At 39.0% G+C, this 11,581-nt stretch overlaps 2 protein-coding genes across 2 annotated transcripts; one reads left to right on the top strand and one right to left on the bottom strand.

The window, feature by feature from the left end:
• The first annotated feature begins 305 nt into the window (after positions 1 to 305).
• Positions 306 to 2,300, top strand: LOC116011725 (NAC domain-containing protein 22-like). The gene is made up of 3 exons (XM_031251126.1): positions 306 to 599; positions 682 to 968; positions 1,579 to 2,300. Exons 1-3 carry the CDS (start codon positions 449 to 451, stop codon positions 1,915 to 1,917), a joined length of 777 nt encoding a protein of 258 aa, XP_031106986.1. The 5' UTR covers positions 306 to 448; the 3' UTR covers positions 1,918 to 2,300.
• Positions 2,301 to 4,848: 2,548 nt separating this feature from the next.
• On the bottom strand, positions 4,849 to 6,752 carry LOC116011873 (endochitinase A2-like). The gene is made up of 3 exons (XM_031251291.1): positions 6,297 to 6,752; positions 5,594 to 5,744; positions 4,849 to 5,492 (listed from the first exon to the last, which is right to left on the bottom strand). Exons 1-3 carry the CDS (start codon positions 6,709 to 6,711, stop codon positions 5,117 to 5,119), a joined length of 942 nt encoding a protein of 313 aa, XP_031107151.1. The 5' UTR covers positions 6,712 to 6,752; the 3' UTR covers positions 4,849 to 5,116.
• Positions 6,753 to 11,581: the final 4,829 nt, after the last annotated feature.

Here is an 11,581-nt window from a genome sequence, read left to right as displayed (position 1 = left end):
ACATCATTAGAATCATTAAATTATATAGTACCTTCTTTTAAAGTAACCGGATAGCAAAAATAGTTAAAATTGCACCGATATATTTAAATTTCTATGAACCATGATTAAATTAAAGTTAAAGTATTATAAATGACCAAGTTACGTTGTTATTAGCTTAATAAATAATTTGATGGAAAATTCCTTTTAAAAAGTCAGTCAAGTCAAGTCAACTAACAAGTATGGCCAGAAAATGAGAGTTATTTCACAAATATTCCGTTATTTAAAGGGGACGTGGAACGAAAACGATTGAAACAATTTGTAGTTCATCGTCACCAGTTTGTGGCCTATATACTAGAGTGGGCAGAAAAATAGTATATCGCTATTTCTTTGTACCAAACTGATTGATTCTGAAAAATCCCAAAACACAGAAGAAAAACATTATCGTATCGGATTGGATCAAAATTCCGACATGGAAGTGCAGCTGCCGGGGTTCCGTTTCCACCCGACGGAAGAAGAGCTTCTGAATTTCTATCTGAGGAGTGCTGTGAATGCCAAAAAGCCCCGCTCCGACATCATCGGATTTCTCAACATCTATCAGCATGATCCTTGGGACCTCCCAGGTAGTTGCAATTCCTCAATAATCTAGCTAATTTGTGTTCTTAATTAGTAAAATTAATTAAGGTTTTTGAATATGGGCGGCAGGGAAAGCGAGCGAAGGGCAGGGGGAGAGGGAATGGTATTTTTTTGTGGCGAGGGACAGGAAACACGGCGGGGGAAACGGGAAGGCGAACCGGACGACCGGAAACGGTTTCTGGAAAGCGACGGGTTCGGACCGGCCAATTCGGAGCAATTCGCCGTCGGAAGGGAGGAAAGTGTTGGGGATGAAGAAGACTCTGGTGTTCTACCAAGGAAGAGCTCCAAGAGGGCGCAGAACTGATTGGGTCATGAATGAGTTCAGACTCTCTGATAATACTACTTGCTCACTCAAGGTATATATTTCTTATTTAAGTTGTATATATTTCGTTAAATTCTAATACTACCTAGGATAAACAAACATACTATGTGCAGTTACACCAGATATTTTATTCCGACAGGACTCTGTGCAAACAAGTATATTATGTATAATTGTACTTGATCACTTGTTTCCCATAGACAAGTATACTATACATAGTTGTACTTGATACTTAAACCCCACATTACTTGGTATGCTCGTACAAACAAGCATACTATGTATAGTTGTGCCGGGTACTTTTGTTCCATAAATGCAATCCCAACCTCGATAAGGGTTTTTTTTTCCTAGTTTTCTATATAATTTCTTTTTCTCTTTTTTTTTTTTCCCTTTTTGCATTTTGCTCCAACTTCACAAATGACTAACAAAAACTCTTAAACGCGTTGTGAGTGTCCTAGTTATACATGATAATTTTAATAAATATAATATTTATTGTTAGTCAATAACTTGTGGTTTAGTGGCATGAAATGATTCTCTGAAATGGGAGGTCATGAATTTAAAATTCAATAGATTAAAAAAATTAATTATGAACAGATATTACATTGTAATAGCTCAGTAGTATTTCAAAAAAATATTTATTTTTATTGCAGGAAGATGTGGTACTGTGCAAAGTGTACAGAAAGGCAACCTCCTTCAAAGAGTTGGAACAAAAGTCCCTGAAGGAAGAACAAGGATACGCAGTAGCCGCCTCCCCCACTCCCGCGTCAGGGGGGTATGGGGTCCACCTAAAAGACTTTGAGTCAACGTTTTTCCACGTCCCGACAATCTCGTCAGATCAAGAATCCAATCACGACAAGGCCCAAAAGTTCTCTGCGCTGTACGCCAAACACGGTTTTGCGCAGCAGGAGGACGCGTTGTCAGAGGAAGTGGACTCGCTGGGAAACCTATTTCAGGTCCGGGACAATTGGAGCCTGTATGCCATGTACTAAGATTCCGATCCTCGTACTCACTAATTTTCATAAAGCTGTTGGGTGGACGGACTTTGATTGTTTGCTACGCCCAGGCTAAACCAATTGTTGTTAGATTAGGTGCTGTCAAATTGGGTGGGGTAGTTAAAGCACATAATCTGTACAGCATTTGTGTTAATTATGGAGGTTGGGGTGTAATTTAGTGATAAATTATATCTTGATCTATTTAGGAGGTTTAAATTTAAATTGCGTTTTAATAAAAAAAAATGTTGTGTTCAGTCGTCTAGTAGTCTGTAATATAGGTTACATAGTACGTTTCCTTCTAGCCTAATCAAGTTGAGGGAAATGATCTGTTTATTGTCTCAATTGCCAAGCTATATTAACCAGTTGTCCCCCTTTTAAAAGGTGTGATTTTTTGTTTCAAAAAAAAAAAAAAAAGGTGTGATTTTTAGTCCTTTATTGATGTTGGGTCACGCTTGTGTGAGACCGTCTCATGGATCCTTATTCGTGAGACGGGTCGGGTCGGGTCGAAGCACCATGCAAATGTCACACTTATATGTGCAAATGTTATATTTATATGCTCAAATATAATACTAATTAGGAATACAATTTTTGTTACTTATAAGAGAAAAAATGTTACATTTTTCATAATAAGTAATGTTGACAATTTTTCCTTATTTATAAGGGAAAATATAATATTTTTGAGGAAAAATGTAATACTTTTAAATCGAAATGTAAAAGTATTATATTTTCCCATCAAAGTATTATATTTACCCTTATAAGTAACAAAATTTTTATTCCTAATTAGTATTACATTTGAGCATATAAGTATGACATTTGTGCGTATAAGTGTTACATTTACATCATGACCCGACCCAGCCCGACTCGTCTCACGATGAGACGGTCTCACACAAGTTTTTGCCATTGATGTTTAGCATTTAGTTATTTTAACTTTTAATTATTATGAATGAGCAATTGTACTGTTATCTTTAATTATATTCTAAATCATTGTGATTTTTACCCTTTTGTTAACAATTTGAATTGAAGAAGCTCTGTATGGGTTAAAGTAGCATGTTATACATATTCAGAATTTCAGTCAAAGGGGGCTAGCCGCATATTGTACCCCACTTGTATGGAAAAATCAATATGATCAGCAGTCTCAACACTTTGTTCCTTATTGTGTCAATCCGGTGTCAACAGAGAAAAAGTTTTAACATAGTCCCTCAACGTCCCGAAGTGGGTCAGTCTCCTCAAGGATTCCCGTGCAAACCAACTAGCGTTGCCCGACAAGAATTCCCCACTCAGTTCTTTCTTGAGTCTATCCCAAGATTCAATTCTTTCTCGACCAGCACCGGTATCATCTGCCAAACGCGAACGCCACCACAGCTTCGCGTCATCGGACAAGTACATGTTGGTCATGGCTACTTTCTCATCATCCGGCACACCGGTAACTCGAAAGTACTCTTCCATATCCCACAAGAAATTCTCAAGCTCTTTGGCGTTTTGGGCACCACCAAAGGCTTTCGGTTCCGGCACCTTAAACCCTGCACCTGAACCACTAAGGATCTGCGTGCCCACTGGCCACGGCCTTCTTCAACAGGCCTATCTCGACTTTGAGTGAGGCATTGTCCTCCCTCAACAGTTCAATGTCATCACGAGCCTCCTCTTGCAGCGTCTGTATGTACATCTCCAAGGCCTTGAGACGCACCGCGAGGTCCCTAACTTCCACGTCATGGTCACCCGCAACCGAACCAGTCCCCTTGGCTAGCCTTGAGGTTTCTGATTCCTCACGAGGAGCAACACCACGTCCACCAACAACGTTAGTGGACTCACCGTCATCCTCGCCACGCTTGCTGATCGTCTCGTACCGGCTTGAGCCCAACCTAGCTCTGATACCAATTGATACAGGGCGAATTCTGAAACCACGCAGCTAACTCGCACCCGCACGGCCTACCTTCAAAACCCAAAGGCAGTCAGCCTTTCACCGACACCCAACCCGTGTGTTTAATGTTTTTATCAAGTAGATCAGCAAAGGAATGCAGGCTTTTACGGACTAAACCGCCCAACCTTGTATATTCATAAACCAAACGTACACAGGATCCTCACAACACTCTAAAACCAAGAGCGTTACAACCAAAACACTTGACCAGCACTCACCCATAGCCTTTACACTCAACTCTCTACAAAACCGGCTACAAAACAAGGCTATTTATACTAATCTAAGGCGGTTACAAGCCAACCGCTTGACTTTATGAAAGCAAACTAGATGCTGCCGCATAGCCAAGTTCGAAACCGCCTCACATGCTCCGCACATGCTTGGAAACTGCCCTCACATGCCGCGCACATGCCATGCAACCGCATAGTAACCGCCAGCCGCATGCGCCCAGCGCGCGCCCTTGGCTCACCTTGACTTGTGCCCACGCCGCTCCGCATCGACGTGACTTACTCGCGTAGCGCCCAACCGCTTAGACCGCGCCCCGCATTTCTCGCAACGGCACGATTGAGTCCGAATGCACCGAGCCCTTCTCGTACCAATGCGCCCAAGTCTGAGTTGCATCGAGCCATTCCGCGCCACCACTTAGCCGCGCACCACACTGGTTCGCCAAACTAGCGACCTTGCCCAACCGGCAAGTCGCGAAGCCCAAGCCCGAGCCACGCACCATCAAACGTGCTCGCCTAAGCCAACAACTAGCGACTTAGCCATGGCATAGCCCATTGCCATGCAAAAACCATGGCTTTCTAGCCAATCAAGGCTAAAACAAAACCCACAAAAACGGGGTCGTAATAGTACGGGTTTAGAGGTGTCTCCTACAATTAAGGCCTACTCAGAACACCTCGTGGCCTAACTAAAAAAATTATAGTGAGAGTGAAGATGAGATACATGTATAGCTAAGATGAGATGCCAATGAAGACAACACATTTATTAAGCATGAACTTTAATGTCAACTATAATGAATTGAACTTCTTATGTATAATCTTGCATTGATATATTTTGAATTTTTTATTAAAATATAAACATTGAGCATTAAATTAGTGGCACAATAACTTTAATAAGTTTCAGCAAATCATGATATAAAACGTAAAAATACAATATAGAAATACCAACTATATATATTATTTTAAATATTCTTACGGGAATATCAATTCCCCCACTACTTTTATTATTAATTTTTTTTCAAGACATAGAGATGATTTTATTTCTTTATAAAGTCACTAATTCTTATGGACTATAAGGAGTTTGAGTGGAGCAGTCCAAATTGTCACCATAGCCTACACCAAATATGTCGCAATAGCGCTTGTAGAACCCAATCCGGTCCGCTTCTTTATCATGCTCGCCCTGGGGCCCACACTCAACCCCACCGTTGATGACGTTGGTGACCAGTCCGTACCCCGGGACACGCCCCGCCGCCGTGTCGGACGGCGACGGGCTCCATTTTCCGGTGATCACGTCGTGGCAAGATGGCTTGGCTCCCTGAGGTGTCATCCAGAACCAGAATGCTGTCTTGAAAGAAACCGTTGGATCCGTCGCAACAAGGTCCGGATTACTTATCAAATCAAATCCAAGAGCTTTCCCTGCTTGACCATAGTTGTAGTTGCTAAAAAGTTGCAAAAATGAAATGGTGATATTTGAATTGCAAAAATAAGTGAATATTATGAGATTGTAAGATATATGGTTCAGAGATTATTATATACTTACTAAGAAATTTGGATAGGTCCACGGCCAAAATATTTTTTACCGGGAGCACATGACCACTCTTGAGTTACATTGCAATAAGGATCATCTCCGCCCTCCTGTAAAAAGCAATATCCCCATGCATACCGACCATCTGGTGCATCATCCCACCCACCTTTACAAAACATGCATACCAATACGTTATGCAACAACAAATAATGTTATAGGTATTATTACAAAATTGACAATAGAATTTTTTTCAAACATAATTTAATAAGATAGGGCGATTTGTTATCATCAGTCAATTGCAATGCACTGTTTTATAGTTTGGATAATACTATCATTTTTTATGAGTATATATCTAGAGAGTTACGTTGTCAAAACATTGAGAGAGTAACATGTATGCTATACAACCATCATTTGACAAGGACACAAGGTGAAGCTAGAAAAAATAACCTCAATTCAACACACCAATAATTTAAAATAAATTAATTAATTAACAAGATTCAAATCCTAACTTATTTCACCAAACCTGTCTAAATTGACAACTCAACAAAACAATTAACATTATCATAGATTATTAAATTCTTAAGAACATCTTCAATAGCGTTGTAACTTAACCTACCGTTATTATATGACGGGACAGGTACAGGCCAAACCATTTTGAAAGCTCTAATTGTGACAATAATCAATAATTAATAAGGAAGAAAAGTAAAGTCAAACTAACCAGTAGTTTCATGGGAGGTTTGGCCCAAGAAAGCGGCAACTTCTCTCTTCCTAGTATCCAAATCCCCAGTCGTCGCAAATTCTCCGAAGGATTTCGCGGCGGCAATGAAGGCGTCGTAGGTGTAAAACCCAGGGGCGTGACAGCGCGAATCGTCGCGATACTTGAGCATGTCATCGAAAACAGCCTGGCTGATTATGCTACTAACATCGCCGGCGCCGGCGCCGGAGGAGGAACACTGGCTCTGGCAGCCGGAACTTGGGGAACAGTATTCAGAGTCGTTGCCGCAAAAGCCGTATTGGCTGCAACATAGTCCGCCGGGGCATAATGCTCCGCCGGCTTGGCGCCCACATTGCTCTTGTGCTTCGGATGCTAATATCACTATAGAAAACAATGCTAACACTAAGCAAAACTTCATTTTTTTTTGTTCAAATATGTTTTTGAAGTGGATGAAGGTTATGAAAATTGGATCCACTGAAAGAACTATATATATAAGAAATTAAGAATATGAATTAATAATAAAGCTGGTTTACTTGTGATTAATTAGGAAAGTTTTATTAGTAATTTAATCCAATTGATATTGAAAGTTAAATATAAAAGTAATATTATAATAATTTTAAAATAATGTTGCATTTTTAGTACGTCCTTAAGTTCTAAGATAAGTGTTACTTTTGTTTCTAATTAAGATGGAGTTGCAATAGTACCCATAATTAGTTATCAAATTTGTTTATTTAGACCTTTTGATGTATGGTTTTATTTTGGATAGAAACATAAAAACTAATATAGAAAGTGCAAAATTATATTTTTAGTATGATTTTCTTCATTATTGTTTGTAATTCACTAACTCGAATGAAAAGTTGTTATTTTAACTATTCATCCCTATTTATGTAATGGAAAATATAATGTTATTTTCCCCTCCAATTCTCTCCTCCACCCCACTCCCCCCTTAATATTTCCCCTAATGATGTGGTTTATAATCATTATTTGTGTTATGCATTGATTGACCCCACTTACATACTTTTAATTAAACACTAAAGTAACAAATTAAGCAGTGTCGTGTAAAGAGGGAAAATAATAAGAGAAATTTTAAGAGGGGTGTGTAGCATCTCTCTTATGTAATTTAATACTTTCTTATTTGATATAAGTATTAACTTTGTATTTTTTAATTTTGCAATTGATTATATCTAGGCAAGTTACTTATATGTATATGTGTGAGTTTGTACATACAAAGAAAATTTTGTATTTTAGCAATTGATTACAAATATGGAAAATACAATAGTAGTCCCCAAATCAACTAAAATAATGTTGAATTACAAAAATGGAGGATGAATAGTTAAAATGACAATCTCTAATTTGAGTTACTATTAATAAAGAATAAATTAACTTTTACTGAAAAAAAAAAAACAATTTTTGTCATTTCAATATTAGTGTTAGGAATAAGGAGGTAATAGGCCACTAAATTGCACACCAACCCGCAATTAGGCTATCGAACTAAAAAAATGTAATTGGGTTCCTAAATTACACAAACTCATGCAATTAAACCCAAAATGACCTGTTTACATGAAATTGTGTTGATGTGGCAGTTACAGATTTACAAAAAAAAAAAATTTAATAATTTAAAATAAAATAATTAACTAAAATTTAAAAATAAAAAAATAAAAATAAAAAACCGCCATTTTTGGTTAAACTTTACCCTAAAAAGACCTACTTACTGGCTTATTCAATTCCTTATATTCTAACATGCTCAAGCCTAATTTGTTAAGGTTTATTTCGGTATATATGTCCTATTTGCACCATTAATTTCTATGCAAATTAAAATAACAATATCCATCATAACAAAAACTAATTAAACTACCTTAGTGATTAATTAGGTAATACCTTTACAACTTTATATGAATATTAATTAGTTAAGGGTGAAAACTATATTTATCTTATAATTTAGTGGACTAAAAGTGTTATATATACACACACGCACACAATTACACATAAAATTAAAGATAAAGATGCAGTACGTAGAGATATTTTGGAATTGTTGTTTGAAAAATCAAGGCGGCTTTTGAAGATTATGTAACTTGACGTGTGGGGCAAAAAGATTGGGGATTAAGTACTAACGTGCCCAATTTTTGAGGGTTGTGTACATCCGACATAAGATTTAGGGAGCAGACAGCGACCAATGTCTTCTCATTAATCCGTAAAAGAGGAGACTCACTTGTTTCTTCCTAGGATTTTTTAATGATATTTTTTAGAAAGTGATTAAGACGTTATTTTAATCCCTTTTTAGTTAGTTCTTTGATTAATAAGTTGTGATGAGAGCAGTTAATTACTCAAAAGTATAGCACTTTTAATTAATTTATGATAAAATATATTACGATTAGAGTGGTCTAATCACTTAAATCTTACTACTGACACCATTTTAATCTTTCCGCTTTGTCATACGGAATTAAGTCAATACAATCACATTTTAATCTTTAAATTATACTCTCACTTTTAAATTATTGATGGGTTGTGAGAATTTTCTATTATCTCATTTGTCTGCTACATCAAAAATAAAATTGATAAAGTAGAATTTAAAATTACACTGTAATAACGTAATAGAACTTAATTTAAATTCAAATATTATGCATACATCCAATTCCATTGCCAGCAAAGGGGTACTGTTTGTCACAAGTAACGGGGTATAGCTGTCACGATTGCTACATACGTGCTTAATTAGACTAGTTGCTAGAGTTTACTAGTCAACTTTTTTTTTTTTCATTTTCATTTTTATTTTATAATATTATCACATCTCACAAAATAAGATTAATCTAATTAAGTTTTAATCAGACTTTATTCATAAACTGGTCTCTCAAAAAGTATTATCATATATATATGAATTTGAATTATAAAATGTTTTGAATCATTGTATATACACACAAAGAAAAGAGCACCACATATGCTTGTTGGAAACTAATAGGATCATATGAGGATTAGGAATGTCAATTTAATTCGACCCTATGAAGAAACTCAATCACTGCCCTGACAGGGGTGGAGATGCATGGGGAGAATTTCTCCATCCTCGGCGGTGACGGGGACGAGGTTTTAGTGTTTTACCCCCTCCAAAAACCCGACCCGACCCCTAATCTCCGAAATATATATTATATATTGAAATATATATTATATATATGTAATATATTATTATTATTTTTTTTGAAATACTCATGATTCTTTAGAATGTAGTATTTGTTCTATACTTTCTCAAATATTTTCAACCCAAAAAATCTAAGCCCTCACCATCGGAGTTCGAACCTATGACCACCATTTGGTATTTTGGTTAAAGATTTAAGATTGAACAATTTGAATCTTTAAGTATTGTTTAATGTTTTAAGTATTTTGTAATGGTTGTATTTTGAGATGATTGGATATTAGGTGAATATATAAATTAATAAATTAATTGTATAATTTAAATAAAATATTATTTTATAGTGTACTAAAAATTGAGAAGTGTATAAATTAAAAAAAAAAAAAATTGGAGCGGGAAATTCCCTTCTTAGAAAAATTCACGGGAATGATTAATATCCCATCCACGCCGAGGAACGCAGGGGGGAGGGTGGGGGTGAATTCTGTTAGTATTATTATGGTTATTATTATTATTGTTATTTATTCTATAGTCTTGTATCTGTGGTTGTAACTTAGTCTACGTTACTAGTCTTGTAGAATAGGAGGGAGGTTAGTGTCCTACTCAAATAGGACTCTCACTTTGTGTAATCTGTTGTTGAATGAACGTTATTCCTACTCTAATCTGGTATCAGCTAGCGATAGGTTAGGGACCTTTCTTGTTTTTCGACTCTCTTCCTGTTCTTCTTGCCGAGCTATTTTCTGATGGCCGCACCAAATTCCGATCGTACGATCACCACCATCACCCCAGCCACTCCCCCCGCCGCACCTGCAAACATTCCCAACCCTCTCACACAAGCCCATCACTTTGTATCCATCAAGCTCACGAATCACAATTACCTATTCTGGCGTACTCAATTAATTCCGTTTCTCCGGGGACACAATCTGCTCGGCTACATCGACGGCGCCATTCCTTGTCCTTCCCCGACGATCCCCGCTCCGGCGACTAACGGCTCCTCCGCTACCCCGGCAATCCCTCCGGCGACAAACCCAGCGTATCACGCATGGGTTCAGCAGGATCAGTCGCTGCTTTCGATGCTCATCTCGTCACTCTCCGACGAGGTGATGCACCTCGTCGTTGGCCGGACCACCGCCAAGGAGGTGTGGGATTCCATCACGTCGACACTCGCTTCATCCACACGAGCACGGTGCCTGAGTCTCCTCGGGCAGTTCCAAACATTGAGGCAAGGCAATGCGACGCCGATGGATTACCTAGGACGCGCGCAGATGCTGGTGGAGGCGCTCTCCCTCGTCGGCCGCCACCTCTTGAAGGACGAACAAATTCTATACGTCCTCAGAGGTCTTCGCCCGGAATATCGATCGGTGGCAAGCTCGCTAACCGTCACGGGCACGGAGGTCACCTTGCCGCAACTCGCCGACATGCTGCAGGCCCAGGAGTTCATTCAGGCCCACGATCACGTTCCGACGGGCAACTCGCCGATTGATGGCCCTGCTACTGCTTTTTATGCAGGCCGCGATCGACATGGCAGTGGCGGTCAGTTTCACGGAGGTGGCCGCAGTTCGACGAACAACAGAGGTCGCCACAATCGTGGCCGAGGCAGCAATGGTCGCGGACGAGGTGGCGGACCGCGATGCCAGATCTGTCGCTCTCACGGTCACTCTGCGTTAAATTGTTTCCGCAGGTATGATGATCGGCCGGTGGCTCACGCAAATGTTGCTCTCTCCGGCGAAACAGACTCCCCTGCTGCTGCCGATGCATGGATTCCCGACACTGGAGCCTCCGTGTACGCAACTCCAGCCGCGGACATGATGTAGCAGTCCGACAATTATAACGGAGGCGATGTTTTGAGAGTGGGTAACGGCACAGGTTTGGAAATTTCTCGGGTTGGCCATGCGACAATCCCTTCTATGTCTAAATCTTTAAAACTGTCACAAATTCTACATGTTCCAAATTTGTGTTTACCGTTATTGTCTGTTCTTAAATTTACTAATGACAATAACGTCTTCTTTGAGTTTCATAAAGATATGTTTTGTGTGAAGGATTCCAATTCCCGGGAAATTCTGCTTAAAGGTTCGGTCAACGGGGGTTTGTACAAGCTACTTATCCCGCGAGTTCATTCAGCTTTTGTCACCTCTCGGGTGTCGTCAGTCGTTTGGCACCAACGGCTAGGTCA

Source organism: Ipomoea triloba, chromosome 3 (assembly GCF_003576645.1).
Source record: "Ipomoea triloba cultivar NCNSP0323 chromosome 3, ASM357664v1".
Lineage (NCBI taxonomy): Eukaryota > Viridiplantae > Streptophyta > Magnoliopsida > Solanales > Convolvulaceae > Ipomoea > Ipomoea triloba.
The sequence above is the reverse complement of the archived record's forward strand: the minus strand, read 5'-3'. Positions and strand labels throughout refer to the sequence as shown.